Source organism: Trichomycterus rosablanca, chromosome 22 (genome assembly GCF_030014385.1).
Source record: "Trichomycterus rosablanca isolate fTriRos1 chromosome 22, fTriRos1.hap1, whole genome shotgun sequence".
In the NCBI taxonomy this organism is placed as follows: Eukaryota; Metazoa; Chordata; class Actinopteri; order Siluriformes; family Trichomycteridae; genus Trichomycterus; species Trichomycterus rosablanca.
The window spans coordinates 16588111-16615955 of NC_086009.1; the positions used below are offsets into that span (position 1 = coordinate 16588111).

Consider the following 27845-nt stretch of genomic DNA (forward strand, 5'->3'; position numbering starts at 1 on the left):
ATCGTGGAGCACAACTGTTTGGTAAACCTTAACTTTAAAAATGATCTCCAGCCTGTTTAATGCAAGTTTGCTCATCAATTATAGACTTAACTGTAAATATTGTAGTGGGAGAAAACACAACCTGCACAAAAATCCCTCTGCATGCCTAAAATGCCCATCGAACAACACTTGCACAGTCATTTACTTATTTCTAGAGTCCTGAGGAAGGAGCAAGTTTACAAAAGTGTAGAAAGCTAAGATTAGATTGTCAAGGCTCTATTATTGAACAAGCAAAGCGGAAATCTTAAAGGTTTATCAGGTAGTAGTTGCTCAGTGGTGGTCGTGTGGTATTGTCACAACAGGATCATCCGTTAAAGTAAAAGAAAACCCAAACGAGACATTTTAAAACACCACAGTGAGCCCTCAATTCATGCATGTTACAATTATTATTCCATACATCAAGTCTGGATTGAACACAAACTATATTTAGACACTAAGCTCTATAGTAAAGGTTGGTAGAGACATGGCTATTGCTTTCATGGCTATCTAACAGCCTCTGCTTTTTTTTCTTTTTCTTTTTAATTTTTGGTACTTAAGCCAAACACCTAAGGTTTTTTGTGCAGAGAAAATCTATGTGCATCCTATAAGGCCTCAGCTCAATACAGCAAACAAGACAAGGGTAAATGAACTGCAAGTGTTGACAATTGGCTTTGTCCCTATTTTAAAGAAAAGAAGAGTTAAATCACCTGGAAAGAAGCCAGTGTGCTCTATATATATATAAATTGTTTGTTTTATGCAGAGCAAACTTCAACAGATAATGCAAGTGTGACACCTACTGACAGATGAAAACATTTTACACATTTTAATTATTTAAGCTTTACCTACCAACAACTACCTTAATATGAGTAGATTTCAATCTTAGCACTTAAAATGAGTCATTTTAATGTTACAGCTTCTTAAAGACATTAAATGTTGACCAATACACAGATGGCTAACACAGCAACACACAGCTCTGTCGAACGTCGCCTATCGAACTATCTTTATTACACAGAAGTACACAGACTAACAGCTGAGCTACACGCATGTGGAAAAACACACTGCGATCAGTAAACCTTCCAAATCCATCCATTAGAAATAATCACGTTTTAAAGGTCGCTTTTAACCAATCTTTACAATAAATGAAATAGCTCTCCTCTAGATATGTGCCGGGTTGCTGTGTATGCTTCCGAGATAGTGCAAAAGAAATCCTCACTGGGTTGTTTCATTTCATTTCATTACGGTTGCTTTGTTTAAAAAGCACTAGCAGCACATCCCCATGGTCTACAGGAAGGTCAGGATAAAGTATGGTTTCTGAAGCCTAGAGCACACGAAACAACTTTCATTACTTTATTATTTTTTTAGTTTTACCACAATACAGCGCTTAAGCTACATGGTCATTGTTAAAACTGGAGAGAGTGGTTAGCATTAGCATCACGGCGATGGTGACTGAATGACTGCACTGAAAGAGCAAGAACATATAACCTGCTCATTGAGGCCTTCATTTCTCTCCAAAACTGACAAGAACCTAAACATTAAATAATAATTTAGGTCATGTTTTGAATGCAAGTCAGCTGGACTTTGTTTTATTTACACTTTAAAGCTAGGGCTACATCTGACCTAACTAACATTACTAACCCTGTACCCTGTGTATGGCTTAATTGTAACTATGGCAGAAGAGCACTGATGGCACACTGTTAAAAGTTTACAGACATATGCAAGGGACATGCATGCAAAGCATTGGAGCCAGGAATTGTACATTGGGGAGCAAATCTACTGGTTTTGGGGGACAGGGGTACTCAGGGTCCCTGCCATTCTGGTCATAGCAAAAATGATATGAACACTGATGAATCCTAATATTACCAAGTAGACTATTAGTAAGTGTTTACTTTTCATTTTTACATCAACATATTAAGACGGGGCACTTTGGGCATATCTAAATATGCCTCCAATGACGCGAACAGTTGTCAATCGCTTCTTTTCACCTGATGGGGCAGGGTCTCAAAGAGTTCAGTGCTGTGTGTGGAAAGCCACGCACTGCCCACTGCTACCCATAATCAGCCGCCTCAACTGGTCAGCAGTGGTGGGTTTTTTATTTATTTAGTTGTTTTACACCGTGCTCAGCAGAGGGAAGCTGTAGCCTAGAGGTTAAGGTACTGAATTAGTAATTAGAATGTTGCCAGTTCAAGCCACATCATTGCTTAGATTGTATATGGTCACAACTAAGTCGCTTTGGATAAAAGCATCTGCTAAATGCCGAAAAATGTAAATGTAATTGTCCAGCGATGAGGAACCCCATTTTTTCAGTCACTGTCCTCCCCCTACAGACACACATCCAATTGTCGGCTGGCTGATAGCACAGCTATACTGAATAGCTATCTATCTCGTTCTTTTGGGCATATTGCTCAGGGCTCACCTTAAAAATGCTAGATGAAACTGAAGCCTTAGCTGCTTGACAGTAAAGTGATTTAAAGGGAAGTCCTGAAATTGTGTCATGTGCACTAGGCATTAGAGAAGCATGTCTAAATAGAACACAGCTCACAAACATTGACCTAAATGGGGGGATTAAAAAGAAAACTCACTAAACATTATACTATTAAGCTTTTCATTAAAATAACTAAAAAAAAAAAGAAATAAAAAAAAACCTGACATCTGCACATTGCACTGATTTCTCCAAAGCTCCAAAGTCATGCAAACCTTTATATCATTCCCTTATCTGAGCAAGCACAAAAAAGGAAAACACAGTGAGCACTACATTTACAGTTCCTGAAGATTGGTCTGATTACAGCAGAATTAGGGTCAACACGAAACACGAAGAAGCATTCTGATGAGGTGGATAAACAAACCCTAAGCCAAGCTTTGGCTGCTAAAAGTATGTGAATCAGCCCAAAAGCGAGACAATATGCACTGTACTTACTGGCGAGTAATGATGGCCTATTAAAAGTGTAGTAGTACTTATCCTCCCTATTGTTAGAATTATCTCATGCCTTACCTCTAGCCAAAAATCCCTGTGGTTAAGTGATTTTTAGTACTGAAGTGTTCAACCTCTCTTTAAAATACTGTAGTATTCTTATATTTGTAAATTACAGGCCGCCGCGGGCAATGGCTTTGCCTTAAGCTCGTCTAAAGAGTGTCTGTCTATTTAACGCGTGTGCTATAGGAGTCTAGCTGCGGTGCCAGGGCTTAGACTAGACTGTGCTATTGGTGGGCGCTTCGGTACCACCCAGCGTCCTCCCCCCTCCCGTCGCCGCTCTCCCGCAGCGTAAAAGAGAACAGTGGAGTTTATTAGGCGGCGAGCTCTGCCTACGAGTTCCCTCCCTCCCTCTCTATCCCAGCCTAAAACCCTTTTAGCTTCCGTTTTATTTGAAAAATTCCTACTCGGAGCGCGCGGGACGCTAAACCGCAGCGTGTGATGCAGAGGTTGGCTCCCCCTAACCCCCTCCCCACCCTTCCCACCCTCCCTCACAGAGACACAGGGTGCAGGGAGCATCGTGCCGGCCTCCCCCCTCCAACAGCAGGGCAATACACACATGGATGAATTCCCCTCCCGGTAACCCTCCCGGAGATTAGACCTGCAGAATAGAGAGAAACATTTTAGATGTTAGCCTAGAAAATAGAACAGAGTATTTATTTATTAGGATTTTAACATCATGCTTTACACTCTTTGGTTACAATAATGACAGGAGAGATAGTTACTGGTTACACAAGATTTATCAGTTTACAAGTTTTATGTCAGACAGTCATGGATAATTTTGTATCTCCAATTCACCTTACTTGCATGTCTTTGGACTGCTGTGCTCAATAATAAACTAGAAAAGTCTGGTATTGGAAAGAAAGGAGTAAATATATGTGGAACACTGTACCTAACAGGCGTGTCCTGTGTCAGTGAGGAGGGGCGTCTATACGCCGTAGCACGCCGCCAGCCGCTCTTTCAGCTGGGGAGGGAACTGCTCACAGAACTGCTGCCAATTCTCCTCACCCACTTGGTCCTTAAATCCATGTAAGATCTGAAACCACACATTTACATTTACAGTGACTCCCTGGTATCGTATTTCTAATATAAAGAAAGCATTGATGCAGCGTGAGGAGGCTAACCTTATAAAACATGTCTCTCAGATCATCTTTTGGGTTCACCCAGGACGCCACGGCATCGCAGAAGAAAATAAAGTCCTGCACACAAAACAGTGTAGGTGAGTTGAGGCAACCAGGCAGAGAAGAAGCTAGAACCAGCATCTTCTGTTAACTAGTACAGTATCAAGACAGTTAAGCTCCCACCGCCCACTGGGCCAGTAACCACACACCATGCATTACAGTGAAAGCCTAGTGGTTAAAGCTTCGGGCTATATCCAATGTCAGGTGTCGCACAGGTCTAAGAGCTCATGCCGGCAGCACCATCATTGCCTGTGGGCATTTTTAAATGCAAGTTAAACCAAAACAAATAAATAAATAAATAAAAATACATGTAAAAATAAATGCATGTTTAACTGGCTAATATCTACGGAGCATATAGGGGGAAAAAACGATTTGACCACAAATCAGAAGTATTGCCGCTGATCAGTGGATCAGAAAACTGCATTTGCAAAACAAGTTTGTCTTTTTCTAGTAGGAACAATTATCTAGGATTCTTTTTTTAAAAAGCATACAGTTTAATGTTGGTGAAGATAAAGCAAGTACCACTCAATTCCTATTAGTAGTCACCACACTGCTTTGCTCCCAATTTGCACAGTTACACTTAATATCGTTGTGTTGCACACTTCGCATTGCCAATGTTCGCTCTGCCTCCTGTCGCTAAACAATGCCAGCTCTAACTGAAAACGAATGACAGCCGGTCGCCATGTCATAATGTGTAAACGCAGGGTAACGATGCCACTGCCAGGCCCTGATACTAAGTGATGGTTTGTTAGAATGTTTTATTACAAGACAGAGCTAAACAAGAGCAGACAGGATGAATTTAAATAGTTAGAATTACCTGCACCACTCCACCAGGATTTACTCCGATCATTAAGCAGATGCCCCTAAAGGCTGAATCTTTCTCCTCGTTGTCCCTGATGTTTCTAAGCGACTGGCACCTGCAAGCAGACAGCACAAATGTTCTCATGTGGGTATTAAAGATGATTTCAATCACTTGAAATCACACCTGAAGGCCAAACCAAAAGGAAAACAGGTCGATTACTCACCAAGGTCGTATAAACTGTGGCAGCATGGGTGCCACTTCCTGTGGACAGACGTAGCCCAGCCGGCCAATCGTAATGGCTGTTTCAAAAGAGAAAAATTATCAGTACAAAAAAAACACACATGTAGCCACATGAAACTTGTTTTTTTTATCTTCTCCACTAAATCTAATTAGTTTTTACTGGACTTTCCCAATGTCCACCACCAGCCTGTGCGATGACATACGTGCAGTCAGCTGCTTCTTTTCACCTGCCAGTGGTGAGAACCGTCCCACATACATAGAATTACATTACACTCTCCGTGAACCCTCCACCACTCATGCAGCAGACATTTGTGCAGCCGCTCAGAAAGCTTGTTGACCTTTCCTCCCAAGTCCTGTTAATTCTGCCAGATGGATGCCCTGCTGAAGGATGAACTCCAGCTCCCTATTTAAACCATTTGTAGTTATAGTACCTGTGTTCTCTAGCAGGGTCTTGGGGGTATTGGGTCTGTTTATAATCTCCACCAAGCTGTTGAGCACCATCCCTACATACGGCTCCATCTCTGCACCTAAAAGCAAAAAGTTGGGATAATTAGAACCAACTATTACAGATAATCCCCCAGCCACACCTTCCTAGAATTCTAATTGCAGGCTGTTTGAACCAAGATGTAAAAACTTTTTACAAAGCAGTCGACAAAAAGTTCTGCAAACTTCAAACGTACCCATCTGGATGGAGATCTCTCCGATGGCCCAGGTGGCATTGTTGCACACTGAGATGAACTCAGGGTTGAGATTCAATCCAAGGATGGGCATAAACTCAGCTGCAAAGCACACAATCACACACAGTGGTCATTAAATCATACTGACTGAAACTGACTGACCAGTCAGCAGAGGGCTCTGGGAACAACACTACTGCTGTGCTTTTTACCTTTAGAAGATTCATTAACAAGGCATTACTTACAGATGCAGGGCTTGACGTGGAGGAAGCACGCTTTGGTCAGGTCTCCCAACAGAGCAAAGGAGCTCTGCCTCACTTCTGGCATGGTGTCCTACAAACAGAAAGTATGTTAGCATCCTGATTATATATAGGGGTGTAACAGTAGGCATTTTTGCCATGTAACCATGTATAACACTCATCCATGCACGATTTACCTGCATGCACTGAAAGAGCAGGGTCATAATGTTGCTGCGGGCCACCAACTGCTCCACGTGCGCTCCGAGGCCCTCAGCCAGGCCGCTCAGCAGATCCAGAGCCACGATCATGAAGTCCTTATCAGGGGCCTCGTATTGTTCTGAGTGTTGGTTGAACATCTAGCAGGGATAAAAATAAATAAATAAATAAGATCAGGATGACACATTTGCAAGCTCAGGGTTTAAAACTCAGGAAACAAAATACATAATTGCTGATTGGGATAAAAAGTAAAAAATGCTGTTCACTGGGGTTAGGGTCTTATTGCAAGGACCACTGACGGGTGGCCGTAAACTGACCTAACAAAGAACAAGTCTACTTTCCAACCATGAAAGTATTTTCCTGATACACTAAAGACTAACTAATTAGTGCAACATTACCTACATTAATATTACTACTACTACTAATATCAGTAACAACCAACACTTTGGTGTGTGAACTTACCATTGCCTGAGCAAGTGTTTTTTGCACCAGAGTGACACATCGCTGGTACACCGGTTCACAGTAGGGCAGGAAGCCACTTTGTAGAGCAGTGGCCACTGATGACAAACACTAAACAAGAAAGAAATTTCACTGAACACATTCTTATACATCAATGCAGACAGTCTTTATTCAAGTCACAGCAGTGTAGGTTTTTAGACCCTGTCACAGTTGTGCTTAGTTGTACTAATGGTATGAGTAGTGATAAATGATTTTTCCATGACTGTTTGAAAACAGAAACACACATTGGTCAGCCAGGCTGTGGTACTGCTTGTCTGATTTATTCCTTCAAGAGCATGGATGCTCACCTCTAACAAAGGAAACAGATCCTTGTCCTCATCCTTCAGCTCGTTCCATTTTTGGATAAGAGGGGGCATCAGCTTCTGAATATATTCCTGTGAGAGCAAAGAAATAAGAATTTGACAGCATATTAGACAGACGGTCCTAATGTTTTGGTTTATAAGTGCAACATTTGTGGCAACCATTGACGCCAGTGTAAGGCCTCCCAGTCTAAAAAATCATGGACAAAATGTGGGTCACTAAAAAGATGTTTAAAAAAAAAAACCTGTTATAACCATTAAGGCTAGACTAAGTTCTAAAAAGTTTTAGAAATGTGTTGTAAAACTCACAGGCTGGTTAAGGTGGTGACCCACAGAGTCAGCCAGTGTCCCGATGGCATCATACAAGATGAGCAGGTTTTTGTGCTGGTATTTTCCAAAAGCAAAGACCAGTGTGTCCAGAATGAAGCCAAGATAGGGAACCAGTTCTGTACAAGCCTCCTCCTCCAGAGTGGCAAATGCACTGAAAAGAAAAGGTAAAAAAACATGATCAGTGAAGCACTGAGTGACCTGTGATGACTCTAAATACGAGAGCAGTCAAAAATAAATACTTAATAAAATTAAAAATAAAATTCATAAATTGCTGAACAGAGAGAGAACAAACTGGAACCAGTGCATGGAATCACCAAGACAGAGAAAAACAAACCTGCAGGCAGCCTCCTGGACTCTCTTGTTGCTGTCGAGAATGCGTTTGAGCAACTCAGTCATTAGAGGTTTGAGGTAGGCATCATGAGGCTGGCTAACCACCCAGTGAGCGTAGCGACTCAGCGTCCAGCAGGCTATAGAGCGCACCAGAGCTTTCTTATCGCACAGACACTGGATCAGGTGAGGGATCAATTCGGGCAAGTAAGGTACCATGCCCTGCACACAGCCTACACACAGCGAGAGAGAGGAAAGAAAAATAGAGGTGAGAAAGAGAACATTGATAAATCAGGCCTGGTACAGAAGTGCAATAGAGTTTTAATGATTGACGTACCCTCAGCAATGGCCCCAAGCACCAGGATACCAGACTCTTTGACCACCCAGTCTGGGTGGAACAGCAGATCCTTCAGCAGAGGGAGCAAGTGTGGCAGCAACTCGTCTCTAAACACGTTAGCCAACACGTCTAGCGCAGCTGCTGAACATTTACCTAAAGAAAAAACAAAAAAACATGGTTCTCATACATCTGCTGCTTAAACAATTAAATAAGAAGGAAAACATTACATACACCGATCAGGTATAACATTATGACCACCTTCCTAATATTGTGTTGGTCCCCCTTTTGCTGCCAAAACAGCCCCGTAACTGTGATGCTCTGTGTATTCTGACACCTTTCTATCAGAACCAGCATTAACTTCTTCAGCAATTTGAGCTAAAGTAGCTCGTCTGTTGGATCGGACCACAAGGGCCAGCCTTCGCTCCCCACGTGCATCAATGAGCCTTGGTCGCCCATGACCCTGTCGGTGTATATATTAAATAAATCAACTATGGATGGAAAAAACGTTGCAGCCCTAGTTTTTCTTCATTTCAGGGGACAGCAGATCTGTTCTCGCTGACGAAGTGGACAAACTTATCATTTCACCAGGCACAAGGCAAGAATACCCAGAACTCCTGCTCTATAGCACTGGTGTGCATGTAAGATCTGTAACTCCAATACTGATATAAATCATTAGGTGTAGAAGAATATGCTAACCTATAATCAATCCTAAAACAATGTTTTCATTAATTTTCAGTTACTTGTCAATATCCCTGTACTACAGCATGCTTTATTCCACTGGTCACAATGAATCAGACAGTATGAATACTCGAACATCATAGATAGTCAAGATTTAGTTTGTCATCACCTCCACTTCTGACCAGTGTGGTCCTTGCTATTAAAATGCTGCACAATATGCATTTCACACACGAGGTACAGTTACTTACGTAAGTTCCAGTCCGACAGAGTCTCGTCATCATCGTCGTCATCTTCATCTATGTCCTCTCCCTCTTCCCCTTCGCCTCCCTCGTGCTGCAGCGTGACTGTGCGAGACTTGTGAAAGCGTGGCTTAATGTCCTGCTCGCTGTCTGGAACAGCCTCGTCCTCCTCCACATCACCCTGAAGCAGTGTGAGGACAAACAGAGACTAGATTAAATAACGCCGCCTTTACGAAGGAAAAACAGCACAATGCGGCATTGTGCATTAACAAGCATGTTTGACCAATGCTCTATTCTGGTCACGGTCGATGTTCGACTCAGATCTCACTAATCAGGAGAATTCAAACATCGAACAACTCTATACTAGCAATCAAGAGCTTTTTTACAGGCTGCCACACGGCCTGGCTAAGAAATCTGATTACAGACTGACACGTGTAAACTCAGGCTTTGGGTTTATCAGATTACTGCCACCAAAATCTGATTATACCTCTGATTGCTAGCAGTCATCTAATTTAACAATTTAACATCTAATTTAGGGACATTGTAGCCTAGTGTTTAAGGTACTGGACTAGTAATCAGGTAATTGGTTCAAGCCCCACCACTGCCAGGTTGCTGCTGTTGGGCCCTTGAGCAAGGTCCCTAACCCTCAATTGCTTAGACCGTATACTGTTACAGTACTGTAAGTCGCTTTGTATAAAAGCGTCTAATAAATGCCGAAAATGTAAATGTAACAAAGCGTGCTTATATGTACAGAACTATATGTCTTGAACCTATTCTACATCTAGTGTATATAACTTGGTCTATACATTTTCCATATTGGGGTGAATCTTGTGTAGTTTATTGTTTGTTTGCGGGTTAACAAACAAACAAAACAAATGGGAATCCAGATGTAGTCCACCCACAGTAGACCTAGCACACGTAACAGCATGTTTTACCCTTAGCTACTTTACCTTTTCTAAAATAAATCTATCAAAACACACACAAGGCCTCGGGTCAGACAGTATGAATACGTGAAACATCATAGAGCTGTCTCAAGATCAAAGACATCATCATTCCCGTTGAAAGGCCATCGCCGGGACAGAAAAGTTCAGCTGATAGTGGTGATGTGTACGTACCTTGAGTAAGATTATGTCGATTTCAGAGTACTTCATTCCGTTCACCAGAATAGGAATCAATCTAAAAGAGAACAGATTTGGAGCATATCGCACCGCACAAGCAGCTGGTCGGTATGAACAGATTTAAAACGAGGTGCAAATCCATGACAGATGGCGAGAGCTAAAACTCAAATTTTGGCTGCCAGATGTGTGTTTCCATACTGTCTAAAACGTTTAAAAAAGCATTTTTATTTATTTACAGACTCAAAACATTTAATTCTACAGTGCCAAAACACAAGACAGAGGGCTACTATAGGGCTACATTAACTACCAAGACACAAACTAGACTGACTTTGAACAGGGATAAAATCCAACCCTGATTAAGTCCTGCAAAAGTCAGTTCCAATCTTGGCTATGTCTCAGGGATGCACTGAACGCTTGCGTTTACAATATTCTCCAAGTAATAACTTACTGAACAAGGTGTCCTGACAGCACCTCTTTACAGACAGGCTGCTCAGCTAGAGTGAGCCAGAACTCGCACGCCTCCAAAGCCACGTTCTCATCTGGGTCTTGTGTGCGCTGCAGCATGTACTAAAAGACACAGTAAAAAGATTTTAGTTTATATTAAAAGAACCACTTTATTGGGCAGTGTTGGGAGGACGTGTGATGAGGAACAGCTCACCTGTACGATGCTGTGCATGTGCGGGATGAGGCGGTCGATGCGGACCTCGAGCAGCATGACCAGCGCTCGGCACACGTTCTTCCTGACCTCGGAGTCTTCGTCTGCAGCCAGGGCAAACAGACTCTGAAAAAGTGAAAAGATTCATTATCGATGGCAAACCTGAGAACGATCCAATCAGGATCAAGGGACTATAAATACCAAACATGCTTTAATTTATCATTATTAGAGATGCACCGATTGCTGCTTTTTGTAAACATATAAACCCCACACTGCTTGTCAATTTCACCAAGTAAACACAAGCAAGTCCACAGAACTACTTACCTCAATAAAGGTGTCGATGTTGTCCATCAGCGCCTGAGCTCTACCAATGATGAACTGGTTTACACAAGCAATGGCATGAGACCTGTAGACATCAAGCATAAAAACCAGCCGTGTCAGATGAGCAAGGTCAAGGTGAACATTTACACCAGTGCTGTACAAAATGAGAGAGCAACTCGATCTTCAGTGACTGACCTGATCTTGGGGCTGCAGTGCTTGAAGAACTGCAGGAATTTAGGGATCATGATGTTCAGTGGCCGGTTTAATGCATCGCTGTCCAGCAGCTCAGACGAGTCTTCGCAGATCTTCTGCAGAGCTCCGAATGAACCCTAAATATAAGCAGCACAAGCAGAAAAAATTATTTGCACTGCTATACGATGTTGCTGTTTTAAAGAAGACTTTCAGAACAATTTTTTACACAAGTGATGGGTGGTTTTCAACCCACACCTGTGGTCTGTGTGGGTTAAGGAAGCTAAAACACAAACCACATTTATGTCAAGGTTTAAAACTCCCAAAAAAACCAGACAGCTGTATTGTGATGTATATTACATAAGTGATATTTGGTTAAAATTTCAGCTTATTTATTTATTAGGATTTTAGTTACTGGTTACACACGATTCATCAGTTCAACCACTGTCAAACACTGTCATGGACAATTTAGTATCTCCAATTCACCTCACCTTGAAGGAAATCAGAGCTCCAAAGGAAACCCACAGACACAGGGAACAAGCAAACTCCACACAGAAAGGACTCGGACCGCCCCACCTGGGGGTCAAACCCAGGACCTTCCCGCTGTGAGGCCGAGCTGCCCCAATTTGAGTTGATTAAAACTGTTCTAGCCAGCAAAATTGCTATACATACCAGGAGCACCGGGTAATCAGGTGCACCTTAGATATGACTCTGCTCCCTGGTCTGTTAATTATCTCAAGCTTATGCACAAGTGGTGCTACAAACCTCACATGTGTTGTAATCCTCAGAGTTGAGCAGGTTGCAAAGTTGAGGCAGTAGTTCAGGCCACGTCTGTAGCTCGCCTTTGGAGGCGATGGTTGTGATCAGGATACCTGAAGGACAAAGAGCATTAGGTTTCTTAATTATTAATATTATATCATATTAAATATTAATGTTTTTTAAGAAAAAAGAAATGCCGAGTTCTCTTACAAATGTTTTGTATTCCCTATAAAACATTGTAATGCAAATTACTTGCAAGGTAAAACAAAACAAAAAATGCTATTGTTTTGCATTCTCTTGTAAAAACCATTGCATTCCCATGCAAGTACTTTGAAGTCACTGACAAAAATACTGCATTTCATCAAATATATTTTTCAAATATCATTTGTATACTTTTTATAAAAAGCAGTTTTTGCTGCTCACACTGATAAACAAGCATCAAGTCAAATTCTCGTCCACACATGAGCAGCTGTACAGGATTAAAACCTGACGTGTAGACTAAACCAAAAAGCTTAAACTCATAAGTGCGCTGCCATGTAAGCAGACAACTGCTCTAGATCATTCAGTTATTCCCTAACAGCTGCTGAAGTCAAGCCAGTCTGTACTGTGTTATTTTAAAAAGCAACATATGGACTATTTTGGGCTAAGGCGTATTTTACGTGCTAGGCAGATTGTGCTCGGTTCACGGTGAAGTCGGGCGCATATTATCGCTTACCGCAAGCCTTTCACGTGATGCCAAATGTCAGCTGTGTTTTCAGACTATGAGTATAAACTCAAACTCACCTGCTTACCTAATCAGATACAATTCATTTAGAATTGTAAAACGGGTTCTTTGATTTTTACTTTCAGCAGTGCCGATCAGATGACCATTTAAATAATCAGTTCACTGCAGGAGGTCGTTTTGCATGCATGTAAATACAGTACTACGTGACTCACCGATTGTAGCACGAATAAGGGGGGATGGGTCCCCGATGTTGCTCAGACATTCCTGCTTGATAAAGTCTGCCACTGTAGGAGGAAAGTTCTGGTAGTGAGCCTTCACGTTGTTCTTCAGAATCAGACCACTGAGCGACCGGGTCGGCTCATCTGTAATGTGTAAAAACAACAGAAAGCCATAAACAGGCTGAAAGTGGCACAGAAATAAAAAGGAACTAATCTTTATTATTCTAGCCAAGCATAAAAAACACCAATTTGAAAGCAGTCACATGATCAGACTTTCACTGCATTCATCTACCAAGGGTCAAGGCTTTAACACTATTTGAAGACAGACACAGTGTTGACAGTATTAAGCGTATTAACCAGTCATATGTATATGCTTATTAGCACAGAAGTGCAGAGCCTATCAAGAATCGACTTCCTATTGTTCCTCACTCGCTGGTGTAAAGAAGTCAGACTTTACATGTGTCTTCAGAAGCTAGTCTGCAGCCCTCCTCCACCATGGGGGCAGTGGAAGGTACAAAAAGGACTTATTATGTTATTGTTAAGTTGAGGCGTGCTCAAAATCCTACACATTCTGCTTTATCAAATTACAATCAGGTTAGACAGCTAATTTAATGGTCATGTCTTGCCATGCTTCGTTGCCTAATGCTCCAGTATACCTCTGTTTATCTATAAAGAGACTAATGTGGCTCTAACATGGGGGTGAGACAGCACCCACACTTACAATTCAATCTGATTCGAATAAAAAAAAAAAAAACAATCCTTTGCAGCCCCCCCATCTGCCAATCTAGTCATTTCCAATTCCCAATTGCGAATCCGCTGCCGCTTGCACCACCCCCGATCCGATCAAGGAGAGTCGGCACACCACACACCCCAATGTCTAATCCGCGGCCCCTTCTTATCACCTGCCAGTGGTGTGTTCCCTTACAAAGCCATATTGTGTGCGCAGAGCCACGCTAGACACAATCTGACTCCCCCACCATTTGTGCATGTGCCCAGACCAGTCCCGTAGATTGCGTATCACAGTGATACGTAAGAGACCCTTCTCTCCCTCATACATAGTCAGCACAAACACAATTCTCAATTCCAGTACTTGGAAGCTCTTAAACTAGCTTAACTTTGCACAACTTCTCACTGGTCAGAGTGGATCAGACAGTATGAATACTTGAACATCACAGACAATCAAGATACAGCTTGTCATCACTTCCATTAAAACCAGTGAGGTACATTACTGTCAGAATTTTGTGCATCAGCAGCCTGAGATGTTTGTCCAACACAAGCTTTGCATTAATTAGCACATCTATCAGGAACCAGAATAATAATGATAATTAGCAAGCAATTCTTTTGTGATGTTGGTTCAATAACACAAACTAATATCAGCATCTAGTTCAATTCCGCATCAAGGAGCATTTAACAAAGGGCGCTTACCCTCAGACTTCAGCCTCGTCAAGACGAAGATGAGATAGTTGTTAAAGTCTGGAAACTGGTTGAGCTGTTCCAGTTTCTGGTGGTGTGGTTAAGTGAAATCACTGTGGAGAAACGTTTTGTAACGTAACCCTTACATACAAACTAAAGTCCCAGGTTTGTCTCAGTGGCCACAGTGGATCAGACAGTATGAATACTTTACAGCATCATGGAAAGTCAAGACATCATTGGTCATCACCTCCACTCACCGAAATCAGTGCAGACTTCCAGTACCAGAACGATCTCCATATTCAGCTTAAAAGACAACAGTGTAACACATTGTGTTCCTAACTATACATATCGGGGACTACCGATCTTTGTAAAGCAGATTAGCATGAGCCAGCAGCTGACAATTAAGCCAGGATTTTAGCACCGGCTAAACTATAGCATGAGCTAAACAAATTCATCTGATCCCAAACTGGAAGAAAAAAAACATATTGCAGTGTAAGGATACTTGTTGAACAGCTCTCTGTGTTGCTGTGTTTGGGGACTGAGAGTCTTTCAGCAGCTGAAGGACCTGCTGAAGTCCCTGCTCATCCGGCTGCCACTCCATCCTGCACACACACGGGTAAACAGAAGAACCCACTGGATTACAATTGATCAATACATGAATATAAATGCTCCTCTGTGGAACTGTATTTCAAATGCACAGTTCAGGTATAAACCTGCAGGAGTTGTTATTTAATCAACTGGTAAGGTAATAATAAGGTGCAATAATGGTTCCTTAGACCAGACAGTGTTTGTCCAATCTTGAATCAATAGAGCATTCGATTCTTAATCTTGGCTGACAAGTACATTGTGGACTTTTTTGTTGTTGTAGCCCATCCACCTCAAGGTTTGAACACAGCGAGTAACCTTGAGTGGTTATTTGAGATCATGTCAGCTTACCGATCATTAAGTGTTTCTGCTGCTTTTTAGGCCACTGTGTTACAACCTGTGGGTCGTTTCAGTGTAACATTCTCAAATCAGCTGCCTAACTCCTACAACCATGCCAGGCCACATTCGGTTCACAACTTATCCCTTATTTTGATGTCAAGCTTATGTAGATCTGTTACTGACAAAGTGGTATAAACACCAGAGCCAAGTGTCTAGACAGAAGTTTCCATCACTGTGTGGTGTCAGGTCATATAGTCGAACCACAGTAAGGAATGTACATTATAAGTTTGATGATTGTGGCTCAGATATGGGCACGAACATGAAGGTAATTTATGTAACCGTTACCTCACTTTCACTGCTGCATTTGGTGCATTATTTATTTATTAGGATTTTAACGTGATGTTTTACACACTTTGGTTACATTCATGTCAGAAACGGTAGTTACTCATTACACAAGATCCATAAGATCACAAGTTTAATGTCAAACACAGTCATGGACAATTTTGTATCTCCAATTCACCTCACTTGCACGTCATTGGACTGTGGGAGGAAACCGGAGCTCCCGGAGGAAACCCACACAGACACGGGGAGAACATACAAACTCCACACAGAAAGGACCCTGATCACCCCATCTGGGGATCAAACCCAGTACCTTCTTGCTGTGAGGCGACAGTGCTACCCACCGAGCCACCCCAGTGAGTGTACAAAGTGGTATAAACACCAGAGCCAAATCTCTAGACTGAAACGTTTCCATCAGTGTGAGGTGTCAGGTCTTATATTCGAACCACACTAGGGAATGTACATTGAGTTCATGTTGGTGGCTCAGATCTGGGCGCGAACATTAAGGTAATAGATGCAACTTTTACCCCAATTTCACTTCTGCATTTGGTGCAGAAAACAACCCATAAACAGACAGGATAATACACAATGAACGTGTTTATAGACAGTGATCGGTGTTAATCCCGAGTAAATGTGCGCTGTCGGCTTGATCTTTACCGGCTTGTGGCTAATCTAGCTTTATCTCCTACCTGAACGTCGAGACTTGCTTTGACGGATCAGACACGACTTTTACGATCAAATAACTGAAATGTTACCGATTAAATAGAAACTGATCCAGTGGGCTGATTTCTACTAGTAAACCAGACGTAAATACTAACCTATAATATCTGATCATCACCGACGGAGTACAGTTAGCAAACATAGCTTAGCACAAGTGAGGTCAGACAAGTTTTTCACTACGTACTTAGCCAACATGGCATCTTTTTATCTCTACTATTACGACAAATGATCAATAATCATCTATTTAAACGGAAATCGCCGACTTCGACCAGCCCCAAGTTAGTTAACACGTGAGAACCGAGTTAGCATGTTAGCATAGCGGCCTTGCTAAACCGGAGAACATGTGGACTCCGGTGCGCCTTTGCTAGTAAAATAAAGCCGGTTTTAAAACCCCCTAAATTAATCATATTAAATGTATAACTTGTCAAAGTACACATTACCCATATTACCATAATAGCGGGTACATTACAGACTCAGTGTGTGTTGGTATACATATACGACGCTAGCATCGAGTAATGTTACTCTGAACTAGCCGGCTAACTGGCTACCATTTAAGTGGTTTAAATGCAAATACCGAAACAATTATATGCAACACGGCTACTCTAGTTACTACTTAATAAACGTATATCCCTAAAAAGCATTAATATCTGGTTTTGTAGGTGTACTTACAGAAGCTGTGTGTAAAGGCCTGTTGAACTGATAAGGATGCATGCAACAGTGTGAACTCTCCACACAGCGCGCTCCCGGCTCTCACAAAGACTCAACACCGGAAGCGGTCATACAGCCTGTTTTCCGTCTGCCATGAATTTCTTTCCCCACCCGTATTCCAACAAAGCCTGGCGCATGCGCTTTAAATGGCTATCAGACTACAGATGGAAAATATATAAACGTAGTAACTTGCTTATTATCTACGATGAATTTATCTGTGTGGGTGTCCTCGGGATGCATGGTGCCATGTCCAGAATGCACTTCCATAGGTGCTGGGCACATAGCGACCCTGATCAGGATAATGTGGATATTTACATTTTTCGCATTTAGCGGAAACTTTTCTCCAAGCCGAAGTGTGAGCGGGTACATGTACATGCACTTGCTCTGGATTAGATCCGTCTCTAGAATGTAGTAACATGTAACACAGGACACATAGCGACCCTGATCAGGATAATGCAGTTAATAACATTTTTGTCTTTTAGCGGAAGCTTTTTTGAACACTTGCAGATTGTTGTAGTTGCATGTATGTGCCGAATGGGGGAGCCATTGCCTCGTATTCCCCTTCACGTTATCCGGTTGGTCTAGACAAGAACGCCTAATGATATTGCACATGAATACGTTAATATGTCATTTTTTTCGATTTATAGGTGATTGTAGTTGCATGTTAGTGAATAACTAAGGAGCTGTTTGATCCCAAGTAAATACAGGGCCAGTAGATGCATAATCAACGTTTTAAATCTGAATGAATTTTCATGACTTTTAAGCGTATTAGTGTAATAAATAAATTTTTTGTAGGTAGCTGCTCTCAGTAGGGTTGTAAATAAATTCAGATGTTTAAAGTGGTCAGATTTCTTGTTTCTGGTGCTTCACTTTCTCACAACCTTACCATCATGGTGTATCACCACAAAGTGGCTAACTCCACGTTGTTGTGTTTGCTGGGTAAATAAATGTGTACATTTTTAATAGTGACCGAATATATGTGTCCTTTTTAATTTAAAATAAAAAATAGAGGCTAATCTGTTTACATTCATAAGCGCAAAGTCAAAAGAAAAGAGCTCTCATTCACCAAAACACAAACACGCGGAATAAAACACGCCTCACTGCGCATGCTCCGCTCCATTTGCGTAGGGTGCGCAAAGTGCGTAAGGTGCGTCCGTACTTTACGTACGTGTAGTTTACACTATTATTTCCATAAAAATGATCCTATTTCTGTATCTGCAAAGTATATCAAAGTATTTATGTCTGTTAGGATTTTAACAACATAATAATGCGACGGTACCACAACAAAACACAGCAGAGCAGGAGGAGAGGAGCAAGGTGAGCACGTAAGATGTGAGAGGAGCTGCTACAGTCTGACAGACATGATCTTAACTTTCTGACGAAACGGGAGAAGCGTACTGAATGTTGCAGAGAAAAAGTAAAACTAAAGTATCCGATTACGCTAATATCGATATTTGGATGATCGGCCCACCACTAGTGGTATTCTACATGAAGTGATACGGCTTTATCCTCATGATTAAACCACCAGCTGCAGTTGAGAGCCTGTTGAGTCCCTAACCATAACCCTAGAAAAGCCCAGAATTTTGATTATGCTTCTGTATAACTGTATAACTTTAATGTTTATAAGAATTTATAAGAATAAGATTTTTAAAGAAACGTCACTGTTAGAGAAAATGTTTCTGTCAGAGTGGACAGTATAGGCATCATCTGCTTTGTCTTTTCAGTTTGTTTAGTGTCAGTCAGACGGATGTCATCTATTTTTTCCTACCCTCTCCGATCAAATTCTTGCATAATGACCCTGCCCTTTGAATGAGGACTACATGCACATGTATGTGTTTATATACACTTTTTTATATCTTCATTTCTTTATTTTTCTAGCAAGGGTGATATCAAAATTATGTTACTACATGTATATCATCCGAGTCCCAGACTCCACTGCAAATGGTTATGAGAGAGACAGGTTTAATGTACAAAAACAGCACACAAGTTAAAAAAAGGATACTTTTATTGAGCGTGCAATGGTATAGCCAAAATATTGTAGGGGCAAATATTACATGTACACTAAAATCGATGTACATAGATCTTGTGTGAAAACCAGAAACCTGTAGCCTTCTTAAAGAAGTATTGTGTAGTACATTATGTTTTATGGCTTCTTCCTGAATTTTTGTATTACTGAGAGTCAATAAAGTCTGATCTCACACTGATCGCAATGAACACAGCTTGTCATGGCATGTCGTTAACTAACCAAAAAACACCTGCAATTATGATCACACCCAAAGCAAGCAGTCTTCTCTTGACTCTGTCAGTAACCCCAAGATTATGTTATTATAGTACAGTATCTGGTTAAATAATGTACATTTTGCACTTTCAAGTGAGTTAGGTAGTAGTTTAATGAAGTAAACAGTAAAACAGACATCATACAGGTTTGTTTTAGAACTTTTGGTCTGAATTGAGTAGTACCCCACCTCCTCTCAATCATGAGTCGTGTGTGTTTCGGTAGATATACATAGACAGTACGCAGGCTAGTTAGACAGAAGACTTTACAATGTTTTAACATTGATGTTAACCGGAGTTACCACGGGGTACCACAGGGTAACTGAGCACTGAGTATCTTCTGTACTCTCCGGTTAGAAGAGAAAATCGTGTATGAAACTGTAGACTTGGTAGACCGATAGAAGAAATTTCACAACAGCAGTAATGATTCTTATCATTGTCATGATTCTGTTTTCCTCGTCCGCCTTCATGACATTGGATGTAAGAGCCACAGGTCTATGATCATTTAGAGGTGAGGTACATGACTTCTTTGGAACAGGAACCAGGCAGGATATTTTCCACATCAGTGGTAGTTCTTGTTCTCAGAAGAAAAGTCTTCGTATGGCTCTGCACATTCTGTAGAAGCTTTGAAGAAAGTCCTTTATCGCCCCCCACAGATTCTCTCGGTCTCTGTTGTCGTCACAGTGTTTGCATTCCAGTCCAATGTTAATCTGAATGTACTGAGCATTTGGAAGTGGTTGCAGTTGCATGGTTGTGCCGAATGGAGGAGCCATTGTTGTATTTGCCTCGGTGGAATTCCCCTTCAGGTAAAGCGGTTTGTACAGATGACTCAACCCAAAAGAAGGCGAGAGCTGGCTGTGTCTCTGTGTAATGATCATGAACAGCACTATGTTAATACTTTACTTTTTCGATTCATAGGTGGCTGTAGCTGCATGTGGGTGATGAGTTAGGGAGCTGTTTGGGTTCTTTCTTTTTGTGGTATTCTACATTAAAAGGTTAATACAGTTTGTTCTTATGACCGTGTCTGATGACACTGTGTCAGTAGCACCCTGTATTAATGAACATCATGGATTTTAAACTTACATTTCTTTTAATAGGTCATTTGAAGTTTATACTCTGTTGTAGTGCCTAATGGATGAGCTTTGGTGCCACTACAGCAGAAGTGCTTCTTAACATCGGGCAGCTCACTGTGAACAGTTGTTTGCTCTTTTTTTTACAAATACGGGAACATCAGGGCTATGCTGAGTTGCTGGGGTGTGTTGTGTTGCTGGAAGCGCTGCCTGGGTTTTAGTGATTCCTCCCCACACACACACTGCTGCTGCGTGTTCAGCTCCTCCAGGGAGAGAGTGTTTCACTGATCCCCGCCGCTCCGCTCTATACTCTGAAGAGAAAATCGTGTATGAAACTGTAGACTTGGTAGACCGATAGAAGAAATTTCACAACAGCAGTAATGTTTCTTATCATTGTCATGATTCTGTTTTCCTCAACAGGAGGATTGATTTGAATGTACACAGCTTGTGTTGTGTTTTCGCCCGATGAAGAATTCATTGCGACAACTTTATTCATGTCACGCAAATGAAGTTTGTCTTGATGTTGTCGAACGTCACCACTGTGTTAAATCATGTTACAGTTTGCACTTTTATAGTGAAATAAGTTGGAGTGAAGAAATCCCTCCAATACGTGCCAGCCTACTCTGTAGTGCGGGTTGGCTTAGATTGCTGCTTCCTTAAGCGGCTACGCTATTTTACTGCGTTGTGCTCGCTGTTTGCCCTTGCCGCACAAATGAAATACTTCCTAATCTAAATGACATATTCCTCCTTCCCCAAAGGCCTGCTTACTCTTGTCTTGTTCAATCATATATCAGCATTAAAACCCCGCCCTTTGAATGAGGTTTCTCTGCACAGGGAATTTTCAGTTAGTCGTGTGAAGAGTTTCTGTAGTTCAGATGGAGAGAAGAACTTTATATTCTGATCACTTCAATGTTTATGAGAATCTGCTGATGAAACCTCTGGGTTCAGTTTCTGAAAATCAATAAATAAATGGCACATGTTAGGTTTTTCGGAACATAAAAACGTACATTTAATATGGGAAGTTTTACATCCAGGCCACGTGGTCTTTTGTCCAACATGTCGCCGGCTAGGCTCTCTCCCTGACTCCTACAGAAGGGGGGGGAGGCAGAGCCCGGGGCTTGTTAGCACACTTCATTGGCTCCACCAGCAGTAAAGGAGGAGGAGCCTAGCTGAGTTTAAAAACCGGCGGGGAAGAGAGGCTCGGCCTCTTTCTTACGTGGTTTTTCTAGACTGCAGGAGTAAGGAGCGCCGGTCGGCTTAGCTCTGATATATATTCACAGATTATTTTTTACACTTAATAAAGTGTTTTAAAGAGTACTTTCTGGACTTCCCGACTGCTTTCTTCAGGACCTTTTTGAACCAAAAGATTCATCCTAACACACATCTATTGTTGTCTGGTTTTAGTGTTGTGTTTTCTTTGTAAGCATTAGAGAAGACAGCACACACGTTCATGAAAAGATACATTTATTAAGAGTACATTGGTAAAATACAAAATATTAGTAGAGAAAATATAATATTTAGACAGAAAATGTTGTGTAAACACCAAGGATTTTTAGAACTATTGATGAGATAGTGCAGTTCCCTGTGGTGCTCCAATGTTACTTATAAGACGATCGGGCTGGCAGGTTCCCAGCTACACATACTGGGGTGTTGCAGACAAATAGTCCAGGACCCAGGCGATCCGTGTCCACCCGCATGTTCTCCATCTTCTTCTCCAGGTTGAAAGGTTGAATTGTATTGAACACACTTGAGAAGTTGAAGAAAGTGATTCTCATTGTGGTGTTGCTCTGGTCCGAATGGGAATGAGTCCTTTGCAGTAGGTAACAGCATCTGATAAGCAAACTGCAGGGAGGGGGGGGGGCAGGAAGGTGCTGACCTGAGGTCTCAGATGTGACAGCACTAAGTTTCCCAGGGCCTTCATGACATTGGATGTGAGAGCCACAGGTCTATGATCATTTAGAGGTGAGGTACATGACTTCTTTGGAACAGGAACCAGGCAGGATATTTTCCACATCAGTGGTAGTCCTTGTTCTCAGAAGAAAAGTCTTCGTATGGCTCTGCACATTCTGTAGAAGCTTTGAAGAAAGTCCTTTATCGCCCCCCACAGATTCTCTCGGTCTCTGTTGTCGTCACAGTGTTTGCATTCCAGTCCAATGTTAATCTGAATGTACTGAGCATTCGGAAGTTGTTGCAGTTGCATGGTTGTGCCGAATGGAGGAGCCATTGTTGTATTTGCCTCTGTGGAATTCCCCTTCAGGTAAAGCGGTTTGTACAGATGACTCAACCCAAAAGAAGGTGAGAGCTGGCTGTGTCTCTGTGTAATGATCATGAACAGCACTACATTAATACTTTACTTTTTCGATTCATAGGTGGTTGTAGCTGCATGTGGGTGATGAGTTAAGGAGCTGTTTGGGTTCTTTCTTTTCGTGGTATTCTACATTAAAAGGTTAATACAGTTTGTTCTTATGACAGTGACTGATGACACTGTGTCTGTGTCAGTAGCACCCTGTATTAATGAACACCCATTTATTTTAAATTAATATTTCTTTTAATAGGTCATTTTAAGTTCATACTCTGTTGTAGTTACATGGCAGTGCCTAATGGACGAGCTTCAGTGCCACTAAAACAGAAGTGCTTTTTAACAACATGCAGCTCACTGTGAACAGTTGTTTGCTCTTTTTTTTTACAAATACGGGAACATGCAGGGTTATGCTGACTCACACAAAAACAAGAATACAGAGAACACATTCACTTTTAAAGAAAAGTCAGTGTCAGTGAGGAGCCGCCACCGGGGTCCCCTGGCTGTGTTACTTTTTAGAGAGAGAAAAAATCCTTTCTCATCTTTCCTACCTGTTGGTATGCACGCCTGTACGATCATGTTTCAGTATAAATACTCTTTTTTCATTTTTAAAGCAAGCATTTTTACAGCATTCAAACCCCGCCCTTTGAATGAGGTTTCTCTGCACAGGGAATTTTCAGTTAGTCGTGTGAACAGTTTCTGTAGTTCAGATGGCGAGAAGAACTTTATATTCTGATCATTTCAAGGTTCATGAGAATCTGCTGATGAAACCTCTGGGTTCAGTTTCTGAAAATCAATAAATAAATGGCACATCTTTTGTTGTCTGGTTTTAGTGTTGTGTTTTCTTTGTAAGCATTAGAGAACACAGCACACACGTTCATAAAAAAGATACATTTATTAAGAGTTTATTGGTAAGATACAAAATATTCTAAAAGAAAAGAAAATATTTAGACAAAAAATGTTGTGTAAACACCAAGGATTTGTAGAACTATTGAAGAAGTCGTGCAGTTCCTTGTGGTGCTCCAATGTTACTTATAAGACGATCGGGCTGGCAGGTTCCCAGCTACACATACTGGGAAGGTGCTGACCTGAGGTCTCAGATGTGACAGCACTGGTTTTTCCAGGGCCTTCATGATGTGGGATGTGAGGGCCGATTAGGTATATGACTTCTTTAAAACAGGAAGCAGGCAGGATATTTTTCATGTCACCGGTAGTTCTTGTTCTTAGAAGAAAAGTCTTTGTATGGCTCTTCTGTAGAAGCTTTGAAAAAAGTCCTTTATTGCCCCCCACAGATTCTCTCGGCCTCTGTTGTCGTCAAAGTGTTTGCATTCGAGTCCAATGTTAATCTGTATGTACTGAGCATTCGGAAGTTGTTGCAGTGGCATGTATGTGCCGAATGGACGAGCCATTGTTGTATTTGCCTCTGTGGAATTCCCCTTGAGGTAAATCGGTTTGTCCAGATGAGTCAACCCAAAACAAAGCTAGAGCTGGCTGTGTTACTGTGTAATGATCTTGAACAGCACTACGTTAATGCTTCATTTTTTCGATTCATAGGGGTGGTTCCATTCTGTGCTCTGTTTGGTAGATATACATAGACGGTATGCAGGCTAATTAGACAGAAGACTTTACAATGTTTTAATGTTGATGTTAACCGGAGTTACCACGGGGTAACAGGGTAACTGAGAACAGAGTATCGTCTGTACTCTCCGGTTAGAAGAGACAATCGTGTATGAAACTGTAGACTTGGTAGACCGATAGAAGAAATTTCACAACAGCAGTAATGTTTCTTATCATTGTCATGATTCTGTTTTCCTCAACAGGAGGATTGATTTGAATGTACACGGCTTGTGTTCTGTTTTCGCCCGATGAAGAATTCATTGCGACAGGTTGTTGTACTTGCATGTATGTGCCGAATGGACGAGCCATGGTTGTATTTGCCTCTGTGGAATTTTCCTTCAGGTAAATCGGTTTGTCCAAATGACTCAACCCAAAACAAGGTGAGAGCTGGCTGTGTCACTGTGTAATAATCTTGAACGGTACTGCGTTAATACTTTATTTTTCTGTTCATAGGTGGTTGTAGCTGCATGTGGGTGATGAGTTAGGGAGCTGTTTGGGTTCTTTCTTTTCGTGGTATTCTACATTAAAAGTTTAATACAGTTTGTTCTTATGACCGTGTCTGATGACACTGTGTCAGTAGCACCCTGTATTAATGAACACCCATTTATTTTAAATTAATATTTCTTTTAATAGGTCATTTTAAGTTCATACTCTGTTGTAGTTACATGGCAGTGCCTAATGGATGAGCTTTGGTGCCACTACAACAGAAGTGCTTCTTAACATTGGTCAGCTCACTGTAAACAGTTGTTTGCTCTTTTTTTACAAATACGGGAAAATGCAGGGTTATGCTGAGTTGCTGGGGTGTGTTGTGTTGCTGGAAACGCCTGTTGGAAAAACGTCAGTGTGAAGCCGCCGACGGGCCCCCTGTCTGTGTTGTTGTTCGGAGAGAAAAAATCCTCTCTCCTCTTCTCCTCGCTTTCATCCACTGGCCCGTGGTTTTAGTGATTCCTCCCAGTACACACTTAGGTGAAGGAAACGCCGTCGAGGGGAGCGTGCTGGTGCACCTGCACCTGGGACTGCGTGTTCAGCTCCTCCAGCGAGCAAAGGTTCTCCAGCCCTCTTCCCTCTCTTGCCCGCCCTTGCTGCATAAATAAAATACATCGTAATCTAAATTACGTAATATTTCCCCTCAATGCCCGCCTAATCGTTTCTTGTTCAATCATATATCAGCATTCAAACCCCGCCCTTTCAATGAGGTTTCTCTGCACAGGGAATTTTCAGTTAGTCGTGTGAAGAGTTTCTGTAGTTCAGATGGAGAGAAGAACTTTATATTCTGATCATTTCAAGGTTCATGAGAATCTGCTGATGAAACCTCTGGGTTCAGTTTCTGAAAATCAATAAATAAATGGCACATCTTGTTAGGTTCTGTGGCGTCAGGGGAATGTGCCATCTCTCCCTGACACCACAGGCCTTACAGAGCAGAAACGAGCTGCTCATTTAATTACCTGGGCAGCTCGTTAGGGCGAACGAGCTACAGCTGTGCCTGGTGCCTTCCCTTATTTAAGGGAAAGGTGCAGAGCTGTAGCCGTCGCACCTGCTGCTCATGTTGGCCGATTCTTTTTTCTTTCTTTGAGTTTGTTTGACACTGCGGTGTCCTTTTATGTTTATTGTTTTTTTTATCTTCAGGTTGTGCCGCCGCACTGTGCCGCCGCCGCCGTGCCGCTGCCGCCGGGCCACCGCTAGTGGGCGCCACCACGCCGCCGCCGCCGCCAAGCTGCCGCCATAGTGCCGCAGCTGTCGTGCCGCCGCCGCCGCCTGGTTGCCGCTCTCAGGTCGCCGTCGGGCCGCTGCCGCCGAGCCGTCGAGCCGCCGTGCCGCCGCCACCTAGAGACCCCATGACTGCGCCCAGAGGAACCTGACCCCCTCCCAGCTACCGCTGGTGACAGCGTCACGTTCCGCCCTCTGGAGCGCAGGAGCAAATGGCCACTTCCCAGCCACCCTGGCTGGTGACAGCGCCTTTGCTTTTAACTTTTGAAATCCGCAAGTAAATCACACCCGGTGGATGGCATGGCGCTGACCAGCATTAACTGCTGGTGAGCGCCGTGCCATTTATCTACCGGCGGTGTTATCCCCCCTTCTTCGGCCAACAGCGCGAGGTTTCCCACCTCGCGAACCCGGTCGCTTCGCCTCTTTAGTGCTGGGAGCGGTTTTGCTTTCAGCGTTGCTGTGGCAGCGTGCTTAAGCTCCCAGCCTGGAGGTGAGCGACCAGGGTTCGCGCCTCGCGCTTTCCCTTTTTCCCCTTTATGTTTTTTCCCTTGTTTCTTTCAGTCTGGCGTCACCGGCTGCCTTCGGGATTCCCCGAAGTGTTTTTTGTTACTGTTATTCCTTTATTTTATTGTATATTATGTTTATGATTTTGTAAATAAAACCCTTTTAAGTTAAACCCTCTGCATCCTTGGGTCCTTCCTCCCTGAATCATAACACATCTATTGTTGTCTGGTTTTAGTGTTGTGTTTTCTTTGTAAGCATTAGAGAAGACAGCACACACGTTCATGAAAAAGATACATTTATTAAGAGTACATTGGTAAGATACAAAATATTCTAAAAGAAAAGAAAATATTTTGACAAAAAAATGTTGTGTAAACACCAAGGATTTTTAGAACTATTGAAGAAGTAGTGCAGTTCCCTGTGGTGCTCCAATGTTACTTATAAGACGATCGGGCTGGCAGGTTCCCAGCTACACATACTGGGGTGTTGCAGACAAATAGTCCAGGACCCAGGCGATCCATGTCCACCCGCATGTTCTCCATCTTCTTCTCCAGGTTGAAAGGTTGAATTGTATTGAACACACTTGAGAAGTTGAAGAAAGTGATTCTCATTGTGGTGTTGCTCTGGTCCGAATGGGAAGGAGCTCTTTGCAGTAGGTAACAGCATCTGATAAGCAAACTGCAGGGGGGGGGGGCAGGAAGGTGCTGACCTGAGGTCTCAGATGTGACAGCACTGGGTTTCCCAGGGCCTTCATGACGTTGGATGTGAGAGCCACAGGTCTATGATCATTTAGAGGTGAGGTACATGACTTCTTTGGAACAGGAACCAGGCAGGATATTTTCCACAGAAGGCGAGCGCTGTCTGTGTCACTGTGTAATGATCATGAACAGCACTACGTAAATACTTTACTTTTTCGATTCATAGGTGGCTGTAGCTGCATGTGGGTGATGAGTTAAGGAGCTGTTTGGGTTCTTTCTTTTCGTGGTATTCTACATTAAAAGGTTAATACAGTTTGTTCTTATGACCGTGTCTGATGACACTGCAGTAGCACCCAGTATTAATGAACAATTATGTATTTTAAACTTACATTTCTTTTAATAGGTCATTTTCAGTTCATACTCTGTTGTAGTTACATGGCAGTGTTTTAACTTTGATGTAAACCGGAGTTACCACGGGGTAACAGGGTAACTGAGAACTGAGTATCGTCTGTACTCTCCAGTTA

The 27845-nt window shown here is 42.2% G+C and overlaps 1 protein-coding gene and 3 non-coding genes across 4 annotated transcripts; all 4 read right to left on the reverse strand.

Annotated features, from left to right (window-relative positions):
* Positions 1 to 3500: 3500 nt before the first annotated feature.
* tnpo2a (transportin 2a) lies at positions 3501 to 17178 on the reverse strand. Its single transcript, XM_063018427.1, has 25 exons — positions 17117 to 17178; positions 14967 to 15066; positions 14477 to 14552; positions 13046 to 13195; positions 12116 to 12222; positions 11357 to 11490; positions 11165 to 11246; positions 10844 to 10966; positions 10634 to 10752; positions 10183 to 10243; positions 9077 to 9248; positions 8151 to 8303; positions 7821 to 8046; positions 7466 to 7637; positions 7145 to 7231; positions 6801 to 6908; positions 6320 to 6478; positions 6129 to 6216; positions 5890 to 5988; positions 5641 to 5736; positions 5193 to 5268; positions 4985 to 5084; positions 4111 to 4185; positions 3879 to 4022; positions 3501 to 3587 (listed from the first exon to the last, which is right to left on the reverse strand). Exons 2-24 carry the CDS (start codon positions 15063 to 15065, stop codon positions 3915 to 3917), a joined length of 2670 nt encoding a protein of 889 aa, XP_062874497.1. The 5' UTR covers position 15066; positions 17117 to 17178; the 3' UTR covers positions 3501 to 3587; positions 3879 to 3914.
* Positions 8937 to 9003, reverse strand: LOC134300441 (small nucleolar RNA SNORD41). The gene has a single exon (XR_010007363.1). It is a non-coding gene; the product is annotated as a small nucleolar RNA SNORD41 (small nucleolar RNA).
* Positions 10056 to 10126, reverse strand: LOC134300439 (small nucleolar RNA SNORD41). The gene has a single exon (XR_010007361.1). It is a non-coding gene; the product is annotated as a small nucleolar RNA SNORD41 (small nucleolar RNA).
* Positions 14192 to 14258, reverse strand: LOC134300440 (small nucleolar RNA SNORD41). Its single transcript, XR_010007362.1, has one exon. It is a non-coding gene; the product is annotated as a small nucleolar RNA SNORD41 (small nucleolar RNA).
* Positions 17179 to 27845: the final 10667 nt, after the last annotated feature.

Excerpts from the sequence above, each read along its gene's own strand:
- tnpo2a (XM_063018427.1), bottom strand. The coding sequence starts at position 15,065 with ATGGAGTGGCAGCCGGATGAGCAGGGACTTCAGCAGGTCCTTCAGCTG. Across the intron at positions 5,989-6,128 it reads CCACGTCAAGCCCTGCATCT|CTGAGTTTATGCCCATCCTT; the intron begins GTAAGTAATGCC and ends TGTGCTTTGCAG. Across the intron at positions 5,085-5,192 it reads CCACAGTTTATACGACCTTG|GTGCCAGTCGCTTAGAAACA; the intron begins GTGAGTAATCGA and ends GTCTGCTTGCAG.